Source organism: Plectropomus leopardus, chromosome 11 (assembly GCF_008729295.1).
Source record: "Plectropomus leopardus isolate mb chromosome 11, YSFRI_Pleo_2.0, whole genome shotgun sequence".
In the NCBI taxonomy this organism is placed as follows: Eukaryota; Metazoa; Chordata; class Actinopteri; order Perciformes; family Serranidae; genus Plectropomus; species Plectropomus leopardus.
This window is the reverse complement of record NC_056473.1, coordinates 33,717,296-33,739,147: the sequence shown is the minus strand read 5'-3', so window position 1 is coordinate 33,739,147 and position 21,852 is coordinate 33,717,296. Positions and strand designations below refer to the sequence as shown.

Sequence of the window (21,852 nt, the reverse complement as noted above, 5' to 3'; positions counted from 1 at the left end):
TTCCTTTCCATTAGGTGGACTCGGCCGGTGGATCCGTCTCCTCCTGGCTCTGGTTGGGACAGTTGGACAGCACGTCCTCTCTGGACAGCAGGTTGTTTTTGCGGAGGTGGCAGGCCTGCTGGTAGGGGGGGCGTATGGGCGGCTGGGTGGGCGGCGTGTACTGGTACTGTTTACCAGCGTCCAGCTGGAAAGAGAAAAACATAAACAGGTGTAATATTAGATTATAATATTATATTTGTGTATGGTCATTAAAAACCTGGAAAAGTCATGGAATTTGCAAACAGCTATTTCCAGGCCTGGGAAAGTTTTGGAAAACTAAATATACCCTGAAAGTTTTGGAAAAGTCATTTTTCTTTCACACACTGCATAGTAACACATGAAGGACCATCGGAAATTTGAAAATGCAATCATTTCTGTTTGTACATATTCTGACCGTGATAAGTGGCGCTATTTTTAGTGATTTTTAAGAAAACATGCCTTCCAAAACCATTGCCTTTAAAAAATAGCCCAAAACACAACATTTTCATTAAACTTCCCCCAAAATATTCAAAGGGAAAAAAACCTACCAAAATCTTTTCTTTAAAAATCAAAAATGCCAAAAATTCTGAAAAAAAATTCTATAAAATTTGCCCAAAATGTTTTAAGAAAAAAACAAACCAAAATCTTCTCTTTGAAAATCACAAAAAAATATATCAGAAAAAAAACCAAAATTAAAAAAAAAAAACATCCATAATTCACACCAAACACCTTAATTTACATCAAGCTGTTTTGTAGTTGTTTTTTTTTTTTATCATTTTATTTGTCCATTAATTTAAGAAATAAAACTGTAGCACAGATTCCTATTTTGACCCAGTTTTCCTCACTTCCTTTCCTCCCTTTTCTCAGCACTGAGAGGTCTCTTTCACTGTGTTCACACCCCATTAACCTGATTGAGTTCACCTGTTCTCCCCCTGTTTAAACCCTGAACATGAACCTCCTCTCATTCACTCTTTCGTGATCATACACGGAGCTGCAGAGCCGGTAAAAAAAGTTTTTTTTCCTTTAGTCTGATCTTGTGTGTCGTATTGTTAACTGAGAACACTGTTTTTCATCATTAAGCTGGACATTTGTGTAAATTTGACTTAAGTTATAATTTTTGTGTCTTTCTTTTGGTGTCACAACCCATGTGTGTGTTTGCTCCTCCCTTTAAAATGCAATTCTTGAGTTTTTGAAAAAAATAAACCTTTGTGTGGAAATTAAAGTTTCATGGCTGATGCATTTTGACCAATATCAATGATAGCACACTTCTCCTTCTGAACCTCCCCCTTAACAAAAACATAAGATTTTAAAGTCTAATTTTTAAAGTTTAATTTATGAATTTAGGAAATTTTAAATCGGGGATTCTACTTTTTGCAAATGACATGAGGCCAGGAGCCAGTCTCAGCAGCCCAAAAAATGTTTCTAAAATCAGGGCTTAGCTGGGACTTCTGTTTGGGGGTATGAGGATTCTCCTCTGGCACTTTTATTTATTTAAATTTAAAAAGAGAAAAAAAACAATTTTGATGCCGTTTTTTCACACTGGCACCTTATTTAAACTAAAACTACAAAAACAAGTCGCAGTGTGAATCTTTTTTTTTATTTTTTATTTTTATTGTGAATTAGAGGATGGGGGGGCTGACACCCTACCAAGGGCCACATTTGGCCTGTGGGCTATAAATTGAGTATTGCTGGTTTAAGGTGTAACTTAGGTTGGATTTTGGTTCATTCACTGCAAATAAGCAATATTTCAACGATTCTTAAGCCCCTTTAGGGAATGAACATGTGACGCTGCTGGATTGATCCATGAGAGATCGCTGATTGTCAGACACAACGAGACATTTACAGAGAAAGCAGCAGCTTTTGGGATTTTTCAATAGCGAAACAAACAGATTATGATTTATTTAATGGGTTACCTGCAGTTTTACGTCTAAAGAAAAATCTAAATTATGAAATTGCATGAAAACCATTCCTGAATATTCAACTGAACTGAGAAATTGCGATGCTTTTATGGTTTTTCTTACATTTTTAAGGGGGCTCTTTGCCTTAAACTCCTAAAATTGAAGATAATCCTTTTTAAAGAAAAAAATTAATACAATCATTCATCTATTTATTTTCACTTTAGAATTCCAGTGAACACAATAACATTAAAATAAATTCATGGAAGTACAAAAGAAATTGATTCAGTTTCATAGTAAAAAAAAATGCACCTTTATCAGTTTTTCTAAATCAAACTTTAAATACAATAATATTTTTAAAAAAGATACACCTGTGTCTCCTTACCTGCAGAGGGTAGGTCCTGTCTGAGTCAAAGGCACTGAGGTCGCCACACGCCAGGAAGGGAACAATAACGCGGTTGGGACCCTCTAACTGGTTGAAGTCCACATCTGGGGGACAGAGACCAGAACAGACTGAGACCAGGGCATGCAGGGGAACTTAAGACTGATCCACATCTGAAGGAGCTGCTGCTGGGTTCTTAAGACGGTGTGTCACTGACATTACTGAGGTTTCTTCTCTGCTTGTGTGACTGTTGCACTTTGTTTAAGCATATTTACATTAACTGATCACAACCATGTGTGGCCACAGGGGTCAAAGTTCAGCAAATATCAATAAAAGCAATAAATAGGCAAGAAAATAAAGACAAAAACCTTTACGCCTCCACAACAGAAATAGCCGTGTCCGAAAGCATTAAGTTTTCAGGTTGTCCGTCTTGTCAAGTTTTTGTGAACAAGATATTTCACGGATGTCTTAAGGGAATTTCAGAAAATAAAGTCCGCACACTAGAGAATGCTCCCATGAATGTTTATTAAATTACCTCCATACATTTGACGTGTCTGTGTCTTAAGAAGGGCTTTGGCCCAAAATGTCGCAGGTGTGGAAGTAATTTAATAAACGTGCATTCTCTAGTGTGCAGACTTTATTTTTTGGAATCTGCTTTCACTTTGTCCAGCACTTAGTCTTTACTACTTTTGATGTACACGCTGCTAAAACTGTTTTGGGTTTTTGTTTTTTTGTTTTTTTTAAGGGAATTTCCTCAAATTTGGCACAAATGTCCACTTGGACTTAACAATGAACTGATCCAGTTTCGTTGGTCAAAGGTCACTGCGACCTTGTCCAACTGTCATGTGACCTGAAAAACATAATTTGCTAATTAATTACAACAAAATGTCAAATGGGATAAAATGATAAATTGATCATATTTTACATAAATTTTACTGTGACATAATGTTTTTCTGGCCATTTTACAACATCATAACTCTCAAAAAGCAGGTGAGACATTTAGTGACACTAAATGTGCGGGTTTATACCATGACACTTTGCTGACTGTATTGATCTTCTGTGTTGTCGGGTAGAGGTGCGTGTGAAGCATCTATTTTTTAGAGGTTTTAGTTTATTTGCAGCAACATTCATATTTGAAGTATTATCAACGCTCATGTCTATTAATTAATCTGGACACACATGGATGTAAAATGAAACTTAAGTGGTCTGCGGAGGAACAACAACCATGAGGAAATAACTCTAACTTATGTTGTCCTTAATGTTTTTCTTTTAATTTTTAAATATGACACACTTATTTTACTTAATACAACAATGGCTTATAAATGGAGAAATTAGTTAAGAGTCATCTACATTGTCAATAAACATCTAAAGTGAACATTTAAAAATCTTCCATTGTGATTATAATGTGTTCTGTTCACATGTTTTCTGATCCAGATCAGATATCCAGACATGGACCACATATGGAAAAGGGCTTGTAGTTACCGTAGGAATGATCCAGCAGAGGGTTGGACATGTTGGGGACATAACCTTCAGGAGGTGAGTAATTCTGACACACCACGAAGGCCTCTGCAAGCACACATGCGTGCACACACACACACACACACACACACACACACACACACACACACAGAGTACCGTTTGTCAAATGCAAACACCAAAAGTTCAGATGTAAATCAATGCGGTAAAATAAACACAAATTAGTTTGGAGATTTTTTAGTCAAATATTCTGTGCACAAGTGCCTCAGGTGTATAAACAATCACTACACGAGCTGGGGGCGGAGTTTGTCTCCTGTTTGAGCCGTGTGATTGGTCAGCAGCTCACCGATGCTGGAGTTCCTGCTGCTGCGAGGCTTAGCGCAGGTAACACCACTGAAGAAGATCTTCAGCTGAGAGTACAGCAGAGTCACGTCTTTACCTCTGAAGATCTGACACACACACACACACACACACACACACACACACACACACAGGACAATGAAGGGTTAATACAGTGTCCACGGCCCACAATGCAAACACTGCATTAAATTTTTGGACCTGCCTTGGCCACAAACGTCCCTCCTGGTTTGAGGACATGTGTCGTGATGTTCAAAGCCTGAGGGACAGACAGGTGTCAGTATGACATCACAGATGGACAGGTGATCATAAACACGCGTCCGTACTCACAGCCAATAGGAGCTGAGCCTGGATGTACTCGTCCACGTCATGGAGCCCGGTTACTATGGAAACAGAACAGAAGATAACGTCAAACCACTTAATTAAAAACATTTAAGAAAGAGTAAGGGCAGACAGGAAGTGAGTGTCTCACCGTCTGGAGCTCCATCACAAACCACCAGGTCGGCCGGCTGACCCTCGAAGTGGCGGATGATCTCCTGAGCTGTCGACACCTGAGAGGAAGAAGACACAGGTCATGTGATGCACGGCTGAGGACAGTGTCCTCCTCTGGCTGGTGAGTGAAAAGGGACGATCAGAGTCACTGGTTCACTGTTTGCGTCCTCACTTTGGTAATGTCTCCTTGGATCTGAGTGACTCCTGGTAGAGGAGCCATGGCCTGCAGGTCCACCGCCACGATCTTCACCTCCTCACCCCCCTCAGCCTTCTCACCTTTCTCCTCCTGCCCTCTGAGTGAAAAAACAAAACAGTGAAATAGTTAAATCCACTAAATTCCATGCCATGTGATTATATATATTCATTTCTTTAATAAAGAAGCAACAAAATAAATAAAACCTGAGTTTGCGACTGAGGACTTGACTCCAGCTGCCTGGAGCTGCACACAGATCAACTGCTCTGTTCACACCTGAGGACGAGAAACCAATGATAAATACATCTTTTACTAATAAGACATTTAATAAAAGAGGGAAAAGGGGTACAGGCAGAAGCAAACTCAGTTATGCCCTCCTCGGGTGGCTCTGCTGCAGGTGGGACCCTGTTAGGTGAATTACTGGGTCTCACCTGTAAACAGGTTGAATTCCTGGTCGAGCTGCAGCAGCTTGAAAGCGCTCCTCGCTCTCCAGCCCTCCTCTTTGGCCAGTCGGTAGTAAAAATGTCCCGTTTGTCTTTAGAGGAGCGACCCATCCTGACCTCTGACCCCTCTGATGGCACAGAACCTGTAAGACACCAGCCACATTTATACTTTTGTAATAAACATCTATCCTGGATTAGTATTTTTTATATATTCACTCTTTTTTATTCCTTATAATGTAAATTGTTATTTCTTAGTATTGGTCCAAAAATTGGTTACAAAAGAAAATATCACCTGGGCCCTCTGCTTACAACCGTGACACTCAATTTACCGCATGCAGCCCAAATCTGCCCCCCCAAAACAATTTCTAATTCACAAAAAAAAAGTGATTCACACTGGGAATTGTTTTTGTATTTTTAATATACATATGGTACCAAAGTGTATAAAACAGCATAAAAATATAGATTGTTTATTTTAAAAGATGCCAGCTGAGGGTCCCCTGCACCCCCTTGTTAAGACCCTAAGACCCTAAAACCTGGACATGTCCTTAAATCCTAGAAATGTCCCAAAATCCTAGAAACATCCTGAAATAAGAGAAATATCCTAAAATCCTAGAAGCATGTATGGGGCTGCTGCTACTGGCTCGTGGCCTGCTGTTATTTTGTAAAAATGTCCCCAGAAAAGTAAGTTATGAATCTCTGATTTACAGCGCTGGTTACAAACACACTGTGATAAACAACTGTCTCCGGACTAAAGTCAAATTTCTACAAATACGAATGATGTTTGGTTAATTCTGTTAAAGCCGAACTGAAACGCGTCTATTAATGAATTATAGAAGTACTCGATTATATTTAATAATCACTGTTATGTGGTTCAAGACCCGTTAACCTTCTCTTACTCTTTTTTTTAAACGGGGTTTGGTTTAAGGCGCATGATAAGTTGCATATTTAATGGCTTTCTGAGCTCACTGTATGACGTGAGGTGTCTTCCTTTCGGTTCAATATATACACGTTTATTACAAACGATACACCTAAAACAATAACCCGATATCGGATTTAAACATACTTTGACTGACATAAAACATACTGTTTGACTTACTGTTCACGTGTAGTTCCGGTGTTGACGATAGAAGGACCCCAGTGGTAGCTGTTGCTGAGGCGCCTGATCAAAATGACTTGATTACCCGTCATCTTTGTTGCATAATTAGATAACAGTATGAACAGTAAGTCAAACAGTATGTTTATGTCAGTCAAAGTATGTTTAAATCCGATATCGGGTTATTGTTTTAGGTGTATCGTTTGTAATAAACGTGTATATATTGAACCGAAAGGAAGACACGCACCTCACGTCATACAGTGAGCTCAGAAAGCCATTAAATATGCAACTTATCATGCGCCTTAAACCAAACCCCGTTTAAAAAAAAGAGTAAGAGAAGGTTAACGGGTCTTGAACCACATAACAGTGATTATTAAATATAATCGAGTACTTCTATAATTCATTAATAGACGCGTTTCAGTTCGGCTTTAACAGAATTAACCAAACACATCATTCGTATTTGTAGAAATTTGACTTTAGTCCGGAGACAGTTGTTTATCACAGTGTGTTTGTAACCAGCGCTGTAAATCAGAGATTCATAACTTACTTTTCTGGGGACATTTTTGCAAAATAACAGCAGGCCACGAGCCAGTAGCAGCAGCCCCATACATGCTTCTAGGATTTTAGGATATTTCTCTTATTTCAGGATGTTTCTAGGATTTTGGGACATTTCTAGGATTTAAGGACATGTCCAGGGTTTTAGGGTCTTAGGGTCTTAACAAGGGGGTGCAGGGGACCCTCAGCTGGCATCTTTTAAAATAAACAATCTATATTTTTATGCTGTTTTATACACTTTGGTACCATATGTATATTAAAAATACAAAAACAAACATTCCCAGTGTGAATCACTTTTTTTTTGTGAATTAGAAATTGTTTTGGGGGGCAGATTTGGGCTGCATGCGGTAAATTGAGTGTCACGGTTGTAAGCAGAGGGCCCAGGTGATATTTTCTTTTGTAACCAATTTTTGGACCAATACTAAGAAATAACAATTTACATTATAAGGAATAAAAAAGAGTGAATATATAAAAAATACTAATCCAGGATAGATGTTTATTACAAAAGTATAAATGTGGCTGGTGTCTTACAGGTTCTGTGCCATCAGAGGGGTCAGAGGTCAGGATGGGTCGCTCCTCTAAAGACAAACGGGACATTTACTACCGACTGGCCAAAGAGGAGGGCTGGAGAGCGAGGAGCGCTTTCAAGCTGCTGCAGCTCGACCAGGAATTCAACCTGTTTACAGGTGAGACCCAGTAATTCACCTAACAGGGTCCCACCTGCAGCAGAGCCACCCGAGGAGGGCATAACTGAGTTTGCTTCTGCCTGTACCCCTTTTCCCTCTTTTATTAAATGTCTTATTAGTAAAAATGTATTTATCATTGGTTTCTCGTCCTCAGGTGTGAACAGAGCAGTTGATCTGTGTGCAGCTCCAGGCAGCTGGAGTCAAGTCCTCAGTCGCAAACTCAGGTTTTATTTATTTTGTTGCTTCTTTATTAAAGAAATGAATATATATAATCACATGGCATGGAATTTAGTGGATTTAACTATTTCACTGTTTTGTTTTTCCACTCAGAGGGCAGGAGGAGAAAGGTGAGAAGGCTGAGGGGGGTGAGAGGAGGTGAAGATCGTGGCGGTGGACCTGCAGGCCATGGCTCCTCTACCAGGAGTCACTCAGATCCAAGGAGACATTACCAAAGTGAGGACGCAAACAGTGAACCAGTGACTCTGATCGTCCCTTTTCACTCACCAGCCAGAGGAGGACACTGTCCTCAGCCGTGCATCACATGACCTGTGTCTTCTTCCTCTCAGGTGTCGACAGCTCAGGAGATCATCCGCCACTTCGAGGGTCAGCCGGCCGACCTGGTGGTTTGTGATGGAGCTCCAGACGGTGAGACACTCACTTCCTGTCTGCCCTTACTCTTTCTTAAATGTTTTTAATTAAGTGGTTTGACGTTATCTTCTGTTCTGTTTCCATAGTAACCGGGCTCCATGACGTGGACGAGTACATCCAGGCTCAGCTCCTATTGGCTGTGAGTACGGACGCGTGTTTATGATCACCTGTCCATCTGTGATGTCATACTGACACCTGTCTGTCCCTCAGGCTTTGAACATCACGACACATGTCCTCAAACCAGGAGGGACGTTTGTGGCCAAGGCAGGTCCAAAAATTTAATGCAGTGTTGCATTGTGGGCCGTGGACACTGTATTACCCTCATTGTCCTGTGTGTGTGTGTGTGTGTGTGTGTGTGTGTGTGTGTGTGTCAGATCTTCAGAGGTAAAGACGTGACTCTGCTGTACTCTCAGCTGAAGATCTTCTTCAGTGGTGTTACCTGCGCTAAGCCTCGCAGCAGCAGGAACTCCAGCATCGGTGAGCTGCTGACCAATCACACGGCTCAAACAGGAGACAAACTCCGCCCCCAGCTCGTGTAGTGATTGTTTATACACCTGAGGCACTTGTGCACAGAATATTTGACTAAAAAAATCTTCCAAACTAATTTGTGTTTATTTTACCGCATTGATTTACATCTGAACTTTTGGTGTTTGCATTTGACAAACGGTACTCACAGTATCTGTGTGTGTGTGTGTGTGTGTGTGTGTGTGTGTGTGTGTGTGTGTGTGCACGCATGTGTGCTTGCAGAGGCCTTCGTGGTGTGTGTCAGAATTACTCACCTCCTGAAGGTTATGTCCCCAACATGTCCAACCCTCTGCTGGATCATTCCTACGGTAACTACAAGCCCTTTTCCATATGTGGTCCATGTCTGGATATCTGATCTGGATCAGAAAACATGAACAGAACACATTATAATCACAATGGAAGATTTTTAAATGTTCACTTTAGATGTTTATTGACAATGTAGATGACTCTTAACTAATTTCTCCATTTATAAGCCATTGTTGTATTAAGTAAAATAAGTGTGTCATATTTAAAAATTAAAAGAAAAACATTGAGGACAACATAAAGTTAGAGTTATTTCCTCATGGTTGTTGTTCCTCCGCAGACCACTTAAGTTTCATTTTACATCCATGTGTGTCCAGATTAATTAATAGACATGAGCGTTGATAATACTTCAAATATGAATGTTGCTGCAAATAAACTAAAAACTCTAAAAAATAGATGCTTCACATGCACCTCTACCCGACAACACAGAAGATCAATACAGTCAGCAAAGTGTCATGGTATAAACCCGCACATTTAGTGTCACTAAATGTGTCACACCTGCTTTTTGAGAGTTATGATGTTGTAAAATGGCCAGAAAAACATTATGTCACAGTAAAAAAATTATGTAAAATATGATCAATTTATCATTTTATCCCATTTGACATTTTGTTGTAATTAATTAGCAAATTATGTTTTTCAGGTCACATGACAGTTGGACAAGGTCGCAGTGACCTTTGACCAACGAAACTGGATCAGTTCATTGTTAAGTCCAAGTGGACATTTGTGCCAAATTTGAGGAAATTCCCTTAAAAAAAACAAAAAAAACAAAAACCCAAAACAGTTTTAGCAGCGTGTACATCAAAAGTAGTAAAGACTAAGGCTGGACAAAGTGAAAGCAGATTCCAAAAAATAAAGTCTGCACACTAGAGAATGCACGTTTATTAAATTACTTCCACACCTGCGACATTTTGGGCCAAAGCCCTGCTTAAGACACAGACACATCAAATGTATGGAGGTAATTTAATAAACATTCATGGGAGCATTCTCTAGTGTGCGGACTTTATTTTCTGAAATTCCCTTAAGACATCCGTGAAATATCTTGTTCACAAAAACTTGACAAGACGGACAACCTGAAAACTTAATGCTTTCCGGACACGGCTATTTCTGTTGTGGAGGCGTAAAGGTTTTTGTCTTTATTTTCTTGCCTATTTATTGCTTTTATTGATATTTGCTGAACTTTGACCCCTGTGGCCACACATGGTTGTGATCAGTTAATGTAAATATGCTTAAACAAAGTGCAACAGTCACACAAGCAGAGAAGAAACCTCAGTAATGTCAGTGACACACCGTCTTAAGAACCCAGCAGCAGCTCCTTCAGATGTGGATCAGTCTTAAGTTCCCCTGCATGCCCTGCTCTCAGTCTGTTCTGGTCTCTGTCCCCCAGATGTGGACTCAACCAGTTAGAGGGTCCCAACCGCGTTATTGTTCCCTTCCTGGCGTGTGGCGACCTCAGTGCCTTCGACTCAGACAGGACCTACCCTCTGCAGGTAAGGAGACACAGGTGTATCTTTTTTAAAAATATTATTGTATTTAAAGTTTGATTTAGAAAAACTGATAAAGGTGCATTTTTTTTTACTATGAAACTGAATCAATTTCTTTTGTACTTCCATGAATTTATTTTAATGTTATTGTGTTCACTGGAATTCTAAAGTGAAAATAAATAGATGAATGATTGTATTAATTTTTTTCTTTAAAAAGGATTATCTTCAATTTTAGGAGTTTAAGGCAAAGAGCCCCCTTAAAAATGTAAGAAAAACCATAAAAGCATCGCAATTTCTCAGTTCAGTTGAATATTCAGGAATGGTTTTCATGCAATTTCATAATTAGATTTTTCTTTAGACGTAAAACTGCAGGTAACCCATTAAATAAATCATAATCTGTTTGTTTCGCTATTGAAAAATCCCAAAAGCTGCTGCTTTCTCTGTAAATGTCTCGTTGTGTCTGACAATCAACGATCTCTCATGGATCAATCCAGCAGCGTCACATGTTCATTCCCTAAAGGGGCTTAAGAATCGTTGAAATATTGCTTATTTGCAGTGAATGAACCAAAATCCAACCTAAGTTACACCTTAAACCAGCAATACTCAATTTACAGCCCACAGGCCAAATGTGGCCCTTGGTAGGGTGTCAGCCCCCCCATCCTCTAATTCACAATAAAAATAAAAAATAAAAAAAAAATTTCACACTGCGACTTGTTTTTGTAGTTTTAGTTTAAATAAGGTGCCAGTGTGAAAAAACGGCATCAAAATTGTTTTTTTTCTCTTTTTAAATTTAAATAAATAAAAGTGCCAGAGGAGAATCCTCATACCCCCAAACAGAAGTCCCAGCTAAGCCCTGATTTTAGAAACATTTTTTGGGCTGCTGAGACTGGCTCCTGGCCTCATGTCATTTGCAAAAAGTAGAATCCCCGATTTAAAATTTCCTAAATTCATAAATTAAACTTTAAAATCTTTAAAATTTTTGTTTTAAGGGGGAGGTTCAGAAGGAGAAGTGTGCTATCATTGATATTGGTCAAAATGCATCAGCCATAAAACTTTAATTTCCACACAAAGGTTTATTTTTTTCAAAAACTCAAGAATTGCATTTTAAAGGGAGGAGCAAACACACACATGGGTTGTGACACCAAAAGAAAGACACAAAAATTATAACTTAAGTCAAATTTACACAAATGTCCAGCTTAATGATGAAAAACAGTGTTTTCAGTTAACAATACGACACACAAGATCAGACTAAAGAAAAAAAAAAACTCTTTTTTTACCGGCTCTGCAGCTCCGTGTATGATCACGAAAGAGTGAGTGAGAGGAGGTTCATGTTCAGGGTTTAAACAGGGGGAGAACAGGTGAACTCAATCAGGTTAATGGGGCGTGAACACAGTGAAAGAAACCACTCAGTGCTGAGAAAAGGGAGGAAAGGAAGTGAGGAAAAGTGGGTCAAAATAGGAATCTGTGCTACAGTTTTATTTCTTAAATTAATGGACAAATAAAATGATAAAAAAAAAAACAACTACAAAACAGCTTGATGTAGATTAAGGTGTTTGGTGTGAATTTTTTTTTTTTTTTAATTTTGGGATTTTCAAAAAGAAGATTTTGGTAGTTTTTTTTTCTTAAAACATTTTTGGCAAATTTTATAGAATTTTTTTCAGAATTTTTGGCATTTTTGATTTTTAAAGAAAAGATTTTGGTAGGTTTTCTTTCCCTTTGAAGATTTTGGGGGAAGTTTAAAGAAAATGTTGTGTTTTGGGCTATTTTTTAAAGGCAATGGTTTTGGAAGGCATGTTTTCTTAAAAATCACTAAAGATAGCGCCACTTATCATGGTCAGAATGTGTAAAAACAGAAATGATTGCATTTTCAAATTTCTGATGGTCCTTGAAGCCATTATGTGTTACTATACAGTGTGTGAAAGAAAAAATGACTTTTCCAAAACTTTCAGGGTATATTTAGTTTTCCAAAACTTTCCCAGGCCTGGAAATAGCTGTTTGCAAATTCCATGACTTTTTTTTAATGACCATACACAAATATAATATTACACCTGTTTATGTTTTTCTCTTTCCAGCTGGACGCTGGTAAACAGTACCAGTACACGCCGCCCCCACCCAGCCGCCCATACGCCCCCCCTACCAGCAGGCCTGCCACCTCCGCAAAAACAACCTGCTATCCAGAGAGGACGTGCTGTCCAACCGTCCCAACCAGAGTCAAGATGAGACGGATCCACCGGCCGAGTCCACCTGATGGAAAGGAAATGGAGTTTATATTTAATAAACATTTAGGCATCTTCAAAAAGATGGAACTCACTTTCATGTCTGTGCATCCAGAATTTAGATAATTCCTCCTACCCTCACTCTTTGTGTGACTTAAAGGCTAAAAATGCTCCGCACTGACAGCTGGATATAGTCGTTTTCACTTTTTTTTTTTCTTTTAATTTTATGCGGAGTATTTTGTGACAGATCCGTCACCCATCAGGCTGAGGAATTGTAAGCATTTTTATATTTTAAAAATAAAAAAGTGATCTTTTGGAGGCGACCCAGCATCATGGTTTTACATGAACTGTTTTTTTTTAGGAATGATTTAACTTGCTTTGCTTAGGGGCCACGTATACATTTTACATACATGTTTCTAGCATTTTAGGATATTTCTCAGATTTGATGATGTTTTTGGGATTTTAGGACATTTCTTAGGTTTTAGGGCCTTTCTTGTGTTGTAGGACATTTCTGGTTTTTAGGGCATTTCTTGTGTTTTAGGACATTTCTGGATTTTAGGACATGGCTTTTTAGTGGACATTATTAGGATTTTAGGACATATTTTAGACATGGACATTATAGGATTTTAGGACATGGCTCAGATCTTTAGACATGGACATTATTAGGATTTTAGGACATGGCTCAGATCTTTAGACATGGACATTATTAGGATTTTAACAAAAAAAAAAACAGAAAATGTGTGTGGGGGATGCCGGATGTCACTACAAAATCACTACAATACTAGATTTCACCTTGCTGTGTGCGCATAGAAATGCACGTAATGTTTTGAGATAGACATGGAAATGTGTACCATAAAAAAGAAGGGAGGGGGTGGAGAGAGAGAGAGAGAGAGAGAGAGAGGAGAGGGAGAGGGAAAGGGGGGGTGATGCAGAGACAGAGACCTGTATCGCACTGTATGTATGCACCAGTCCACCAGCCTGTTTACGCGCATGTGACCGCCGATCGTCACGCTCTTTGAGACATTTTTGGAATTTGGATTGTCTCCTGTCCTCAGCGTCATGTCCTCGTTCTCCCGTGTGTCCCCCAGACAGACGCAGGATGGTGTCTGTCCCCTCGGCGAAACCACGCAGCAGCATCATGTCTCCGCCACAACGGCCGGCCCGCCGCCTCCTGCTGACGGCTCACACACACCGGAGAGGTGAGGAAACACACCGGCGGGTCCGGGGGGAAGCGTCGGTGCGTCCGGTGGTCGGGATGAAGCGGGCCTGTGGGTGGAAATAACGGCATGCAGACTGTGGCAGCTAATATTCAGCGGCACCGTGAGGACAGATAAGGACACAAACAGCAGGAATCTGTCTGTAACAGGAGGGTTAGTGCGCGCGCGGCGTGTGACATGGTGTGTTATGGATGGATGGATGGATGGATGGATGGGTAGCTGGACAGATATAATACATTTGTGTCTGCCTCATTCCAGATTTAATTATTATTCTTTAAATAAGGCTCGCGTAGGGACTGTTCTTTTTTTTATCAGAGGAGCGGTGCCGTATTTTAAATGAATTTTCTGATGCTCCCTGAAGCTACACATTTTTTTTAGCATCCCTTGTGACTGGCGGGAAATATAACAAAACTAGAGGCAAAAAACCCCAAATGCAATAATGTCGAATTAAAAAAATAAAAATAATAAGCAGGATAAAGACAGAATAAAAAAAATAATAAATAAATTAATTTGAGGATAAATTAAAAGACAAATTTAAAGATGACATTGCATAAAGGTAAGTCTAAAGAAATGGATTTTAAGAGGTGATTTAAAAGAAGTAATTTGTATATTCCTTTTGCATCTTTAAATTGCGCATTTTTCTCTTTTTTGTCTCATTGATTTTTGTTGTTGTTGTGTTTTGTTTGTGTGTTGGGTTGTTGTTTTTTTGTCTTGTTTCATTTTGTTTGTCTTTCTCTTGCTGATGTGTTTAAAGAAGTCTTTTAAACTATAGGCCTTATTTCTTTGTTGTTTTCAGGAAGATAGCCTCCTGGCTAAACCTGGCATTTTTATTGTGTATTTATTAATTTGCACCGTCCCTTTTCAAATAAACTAAACCTAAAGTGTACTTGTAATTTTGGCAGTTTTTGAAAGAAAACTAGTTTTCTTTAAAAATTGGTTGGTGGACAGATAGTGTACAGTGGCTTTATCAGAGCCTTTTCACTGACAGCAGCTTCCTCACTGCTGCTTGAAGATAAAAGTGGTAAAAAAGACAACAGTTTATGTCTCCTTTTGTCCTGTCCTCCTGATGTCTCTGTCCTCCTCTATAGCAGACAGTGCCGTGGCTTCCTGATGCATCTGTCCAGCCACCATGCAGTGTTCTTGGAAGTCCATGGTGCTGCTAGCATTAGCCTCCATCGCCATCCAGTACACAGCCATCCGCACGTTCTCCACCAAACCCTTAAGCCTGCTGAGCTCCGTGGGCCAGGCACCCACAGACCACGCTGCCAACTGCAGCCTGAAAGATCTGACACGACCGGGCCAGGACACACCCGAGGTCTCGGACAGAAGCTGTGATGAAACTCACCAACCACCTTATAACACCAGCAAGAGAACCCACATCCTCATTCTGGCCACCACGCGGAGCGGATCCTCATTCGTCGGTCAGCTGTTCAACCAGCACCCTGAGGTATGAATGTAATGCTGTATATCAGTGATACTCAGTGTACAGTCTGCAGGGTGCCGGGTGGCCCCCCAGTTATTTTCTAATTCACAGTTAAAATAAAGTGATTCACACTGGGATTGTTTTTAAGCTTTAGTATACATTAGGTGCCAGAGTGCATAAAACAGCATCAAATAGAGCTTGTTTATCAAAAAAAGTGCCTGACAGTGGTCCTAACTAAGCCTCTAATATATCCTAAACTCTGAGAAACGTCCTAAAATCCTAGACATGTCCTAAAATCTGAGAGATGTCCTAAAATCCTAGGAATGTGGTAATATCCAAGAAATGTCCTGAAATCCTAGAAATATCCTAAAATCTTAGAAAGTTCATAAAATCCAGGAAATTACCAAAAATCCTACAAACTTCCCAAAGTCCGAAAAACACCCTAAAGTCCTTTAAATGTCTTAAAATCTGACAAGTGTCCTAAAATCCTAGACATGTCATAAAATCTGACAAATGTCCTAAAGTCCTGGAAATTACCAAAAATCCTACAAACATCCTAAAGCCTTAGAAACATCTTAAAGTCCTAGAAATGTCCTAAAATCCTAAAACATGTTTGGGGCTGCTGCGACTGGCCCCTGGCCTCCTGTCATTTTGCAAAAGTGGCCCCGAAGCAGAGCATGTTGAGTATCTCTGGGATGCAGCTTCACTCTTGAAAATAACCGACACGCTTAAAGAGCTTTTGAAAACATCACATCAGAAGCTTTCACAATATTTATTTGCTCCTAGAAACTTCCACGTGTGACACAGTTTGTGTGTTTGGAGGCTCACTGAAACTTTGACATTGTTTTGATGTTTTCGTCAATTCTCAGGTCTTCTACCTGTTTGAGCCTCTGTACCACGTCCAGTTGGCTCTGCTCCCTCGCCTGGCGCAGAGCCGAAACCTGGCTGAGAGGAGGGTGATGCTCGGAGCAGCCAGAGACCTGCTGAAGTCTTTGTACCATTGTCAACTCAAAAGTCTGGAGAGTTACATCCGACCCCGTCCTGCCAACCACTCCACTGACAAGCTGTTCAGACGAGGAGCCAGTAAGAGACACGTGTCCAGACTCTGTCCATTTGTCCTGCTTTCCCTCACATAATGATACTACAGTGATATGTTATGTATGTAGCTTTGTTTTTTATATGCATAGTTGTTGTGTTACAGTCTCTTTTATTGTCCGTGTCCTTTCTTCAGGCCAGTCTCTGTGCTCCCCTCCTGTGTGTGAGGCGTCTCTGGGCCCAGAGGAGCAGAGCCTGGTGCTGACTGATGAGGGAGAGTGTGTGAGGAGGTGTGGGCCGCTCAATTTGTTGCTGGCTGCTGATACCTGTAGAGCAAAACGCCACGCAGCCATCAAGACGGTCCGGATTCCCCAAATCAGTGACCTCAGGGCGTTGATTGAGGACCCAAGACTCAATCTGAAGGTAGAGGCATAATTACAACTTTAATGATAATTAATTGACAATGTAATTATTTTATTTTATTTTATTTTTTTTTTTATTTTATTTATTTTATTTATTCTATTCTATTCTATTAATTATATTTATTCTATTCTATTCTATTTATTCATTTCATTTTGCTTCCAAGCTGAGACACTGACATAACAACTAGACTTCTGTCAGTGAATACAAACTTGTTTTAGTGGTTGAGAAACATAAACAACTACAAAGACGCACAGAAAATGACTACAAAGAGAGACAAAACAACAAGAAAATAAATAGCCAAAACGCCCGAGGACCTTTTATCTCGTAATCCACCGACTGATGTAGTTTGCATTTAACACTTCACCAGCTTCACTCGCTGACAGGGTTATGGAAGGTTAGATCAATACAATTCTAAATTGGTACAATATTGATTGAACATGTATTGAAAATGACTGCAGTGCCTCAGAGATGCTCGAAACACATGTACAGACACATGGAGCCTAAAAACAGGCTCGCAGAGCAGCGGTCGGGATTTGTTACACTCTGATGTGATAGACAGTGTTATGTAATGATTGTGACTCTGCCAGAATACAGAAACATAACAAAAGATATTACAAAAAGAATAAATAAATACATGAATACATGAATTAATGAATGAATTAATTAATGTTAGGGTTTCAAATTGATTAATCATTATTTGAAAAAAACCCAAAACAAAACATAAAAACTTTACCTACTGTATATTTTTTGACAGCATGCCATAGCCTGTCGATTAATTGATTAAATTTCACATGTTCACACAGCAATGTTGAAGTCCAAGTTGTGCATTGGGGAGAGTTTTTATTAGCACAGTGTGCTTTTTAAATTGACTTGAATCTGTTAAAGGTGGAGCTTTTGTTTCTTATATAATGCTGGATAAGTTAAGTTGGGCACAAATCTAAGCATCCATTGTGCATTGATCGCTGATGATCAGGTGATTGATTTTGTGCTCATCTCAGCTACTATTCCTCCTATTTCCTCTGTCACTGAAACCCTGATTATTACTGTTGTCCATGCAGATTGTGGTTGTTAGTAGGTGCTCACCCAAATCACCTTTAAAAACATGTTGCAAACCGAAGAGCATTCCTGGTAAATATGTTTTATTATCATTCCTCATCATCAGGTAGTCCAGCTCGTTCGAGATCCACGCGGCATCCTGGCATCTCGTATTGAGACATTTCGAGATACTTACCGTCTGTGGCGTCTGTGGAGAGCGACCGGACGTCGACCCCACAACCTGAACCTGGGACAGATCAACACCGTGTGTGAGGACTTCCTCAGGTCCGTGTCCACAGGCCTGTCCAAACCCGCCTGGCTCAGAGGGAGATACATGCTGCTCAGGTGAGAAGGTGGACAGTTTGTGTTCGCTCTGTCAGGCAGTGGGATGTTTGGTTACAGGTGGGACCAATGAATCAGTGTTTAGTTTCAGGTGTAGACATTGTGACGTGGTTTATACAACACTGTATGTTTTAACTCATGACATCCTAACAAAGAGGCACAGAGGACAAGGCTTTTTGTCTTTTTCGGTTTCTGCGCCAGCAAGAGCCGTGGCCGCAGGCATAATAATTTCAAGTCGTCTGTCTATGAATGTGTATGTACGTCCTTTCTTAAAATTTGGCATGAATGTCCACTTGGACTGACCAATGATCTGATTATATTTTGGTTAAAGGTCCTCATGTCTGTCTAAACATTGTGAACCATGTATGTCAAGAGGGCCTTCATGGATTTTCATCAAATTTGGCACAAATGTCCACTTGAACTCAAGGATTAATTGATTAGAAATCAGTAGTCAAAGGTCAAGGTCATTGTGGGACAATCAAAACTTAGGTTTAACTTTCATAACAATACAAAAGGCCCAGATTCAAATGCCAAACTTAAAATGGGAACAAAAATATAGATTTTGGAGGCCTATTTGTCACTCTCTCTTCTTTTCTCAAACTGTGTTTTTATCATCTCTTTTCTTGATTTGTTAAAGTTGGTTCATTTTATGTAAAGTGACTTAAAATCCTGTTAACTGATTAAATTAAGGTCTATGACAGGCAACTTTTTGCACTTATGGAAATAATTGCTGTCCAAAGTAAGAAAAGTGAATGCAGGATGACACCTGAGGCTGCTGATTGAGTCCTATGTCCATTTATTAATGATTTTTTTGTTCATTTTTTGACCAAAGTCTGTTCGATGCCTTCACCATATAGTTTTAATTGCTTAAACCTAATCAAGCCCATGGTTACATAGATGACACAGCCGTATGACTCATTTATGTAACCGTCAAAGGTGCTGACAAATTACTTTTTTTGTCCTTTTTGTTCCTTTTTTTGTTGACCCTTTCTGCCTTCCCTGTCCTCGTTCAGGTATGAGGACTTGGCCAGGTTTCCTCTCCAGAAGACCAGGGAGCTCTACAGCTTCCTGGGTCTGGCTCTGGACCACAGCGTAGAGGAATGGATCGTCAATAACACGCGGGGTAACAGCGACCTATCGTCCCGGCAGAAGTTCACCACAGTTCGGGACTCTGCGGCTAATGCAGAGAACTGGAGGGTGAAGTTGTCCTTTGACATGGTGGTTTACACTCAGACCGTCTGCCAGCCGCTTCTTAACCTCCTCGGATACAAAACAGTGTTGCACCCCAGAGAACTGAGAAACTTCTCACACTCTTTGGTGGAGGACAGGACGTTCCTCCCATTTCTTTAATCAACTGATGACTTATAGACGTCCAATATGGGTTTCAGAAACCAGCAAGTAAGGACAGTGTTGTAGTTCACGGAGCAGAGATTATGTAGTCAAAGCAGATCTAGTATCTACTGTACCCACCAACCAACCTACCAAACACCAACCCCAATCAGCTACCTCAGTTCTGACCCTGTCTCCCCTGAGGTACCTTTTGACGTAATAAAGTCACATTATGGTAATAGATGCAGTTCACCTCGATCATTTAAGGCTTTATCATGTAAATAATAAATTTAACATCAAGTTTATGCTACAGTTAGTAGATTTACACCCTAGTTTGATCCTTTATCATAGCAACATGTTTGATTATACAGAGTAGGCCGGGCGGTATGTAATAATTCATAACTTTATACCTTCCTGAAATTTCACCGGGGTATACGACAGTATAGGTGTGTGGTGAGTGCGCTACTTACTTTCAGCTTTTCAGAGTAATAAATTGTCAATAGAAATCCACAAAATGTTAAGAAAAAGTTATATTCTCACACCTGTTTTCCTTATTAAACAGATAAATACAACTGTTCACCTTCTGAATTCAACTTTTATCTGATAAGGAAGACTGATGAAGCTTATTTGATTAGTTAACTCATCATAAAACACACGTCATTCAAACTGAAAAGAGTAAAACTCACCAACACTCTTACTCTTGCTAGTAATTTACTTAGTAAGTCCAGTGTTCATTTGGTCCAAATAAATCCTAAATTCACCACATTAGATGTAAAAAACATGCTATTATTCCCTCTAGTCTCTCTCTGCCTGTTGGCCACCAGCTGTTTACAGTCCTGTAATTTCTCCCTCCACCACAAGGTGTCGCTGTGTCTTTCAGCTCAGCTGCCTGTTCCACCAGTAGAGACCGGAGACTGACCTCTTGTGGTGCATGCTGTGCACTACATACAGTGAGTTTAATAGCAAGAGGAGTGCCTGTATTTATGATGGTATTGAATATCACACCTTCTGGATTTCCAAATACCCTGGTATACTGTAATACTGCAATACCGCCCAAGCCTAATGTGGAGTTTTGACAGACTTGTGTAACAATGTATTGCTGCAATCATGACAAAACAATAGTTTGTTTCTCATCATTAAGAGAAAAATTCTAATATAAACATAATTTTCATGCCATGACAAAACGTTTTTATGTAATAATGACTCATGTTTGTTATGACTAGATGTCAAATTAATCTGTCATAGTAAGCAACTTTTGTCATTGTAACAACATATGCTATCTTGTTCTTAACTTCCTCATAGATGCACAAAATCAAATTCATTACATCAGAATTTGTTGTTAGTTTTAGTATGATGAACTGGTATAGAGAAAAAATCAAAATCAAACTGGATGTGCAGAGTGGTTAACTGTGGACTCTGAACTGCCACAACAGACACTTAGCCCACCATCACTACAGACCAAAACGCTTCCTGTTTTTAGTGATTACTTTGATCATTGATTTTTTTTTCATTATTGAATTTATATAACATGTTCTGGTTTGTTGTGTAGCTCTACAATATTATTTTGTAGTACTTTTTTCTTGATGTATTAACCCTTTGAAACCTAGAGTTTCTTGTGCCAATTCAAGCCAATTCAATCAGGTTTTAAAGGGTTTAGACTTTTTCACAGACCAGCTTCATCCACAGTATATAACCGGTGTCAGTGGTGACTCTCAGTTTCCAGGACTACACAGATTCACTGATTTTTAATCCAGCTGGTTTTTTTTCGATTTTTTCATCGACAGATGAAAACAATGAGATTCCAACACCTGCCCAGGGTACTTATTGTCATATCATCACATTTCTTGTCTTTGTTAATGTACTTAGACAGATTTTAAACCTTTGAAGCCTTTATGACGCTTCCACTTGGTGTTATTTCAAACAGGAAATAAAACTCAATAATCAAACCATGTAAACAAGTCACTCCCAGTTTTTCTAACTCGTTACTTCTATTTAAAGAAATGACTCATAAGAAAAGTTTTTTAGGAACACTGATCCAGTGACTTGGACACTCAGTAAAAATCAGCCAGGCAGAAAGAAGCAGGGGCAAAAAGGCAGTAACTGGTTAAAGAAACTAGCACACAGAAGAACTCACAAACAGGGAACAAGACAAACTGGGACAGAGAAAAGAGGACAAAGAGACTAAATACTCTAAGGGACAACGAGACACAGGTGCAAGACATCAGGGCGGAGCAGCTAATCACACAGGAGGGAAACACACAAGTGAGTGAGTAACAAAATAAAAC

The 21,852-nt window shown here is 39.6% G+C and overlaps 2 protein-coding genes, 1 long non-coding RNA gene and 1 pseudogene across 3 annotated transcripts in view; 2 read left to right on the top strand and 2 right to left on the bottom strand.

The window, feature by feature from the left end:
• Positions 1 to 10,453, bottom strand: part of LOC121950270 — a 15,478-nt gene extending 5,025 nt beyond the window's left edge. Inside the window, exons 1-2 of the long non-coding RNA XR_006106316.1 lie at positions 10,354 to 10,453; positions 9,018 to 9,119 (exon numbers count right to left, since the gene is read on the bottom strand). This is a non-coding gene — a long non-coding RNA (uncharacterized LOC121950270). The remainder of the gene's footprint in view (positions 1 to 9,017; positions 9,120 to 10,353) is intronic.
• Positions 11 to 5,367, bottom strand: LOC121950268 (putative tRNA (cytidine(32)/guanosine(34)-2'-O)-methyltransferase). Its single transcript, XM_042496212.1, is given in 11 exon segments — positions 11 to 184; positions 2,299 to 2,402; positions 3,778 to 3,861; positions 4,118 to 4,220; positions 4,334 to 4,387; positions 4,459 to 4,511; positions 4,601 to 4,679; positions 4,793 to 4,913; positions 5,020 to 5,089; positions 5,245 to 5,332; positions 5,335 to 5,367. Coding segments are annotated over 11 exon segments (963 nt in total).
• On the top strand, positions 7,440 to 13,054 carry LOC121950269 (annotated as a pseudogene).
• Positions 13,055 to 13,857: 803 nt separating this feature from the next.
• LOC121950588 (carbohydrate sulfotransferase 1-like) lies at positions 13,858 to 19,991 on the top strand. Its single transcript, XM_042496629.1, has 6 exons — positions 13,858 to 13,962; positions 15,069 to 15,427; positions 16,273 to 16,486; positions 16,635 to 16,861; positions 18,024 to 18,241; positions 19,252 to 19,991. The coding sequence occupies exons 2-6, from the start codon at positions 15,110 to 15,112 to the stop codon at positions 19,586 to 19,588; spliced, it is 1,314 nt and encodes a 437-aa protein (XP_042352563.1). The 5' UTR covers positions 13,858 to 13,962; positions 15,069 to 15,109; the 3' UTR covers positions 19,589 to 19,991.
• The last annotated feature ends 1,861 nt before the right edge of the window (positions 19,992 to 21,852 follow it).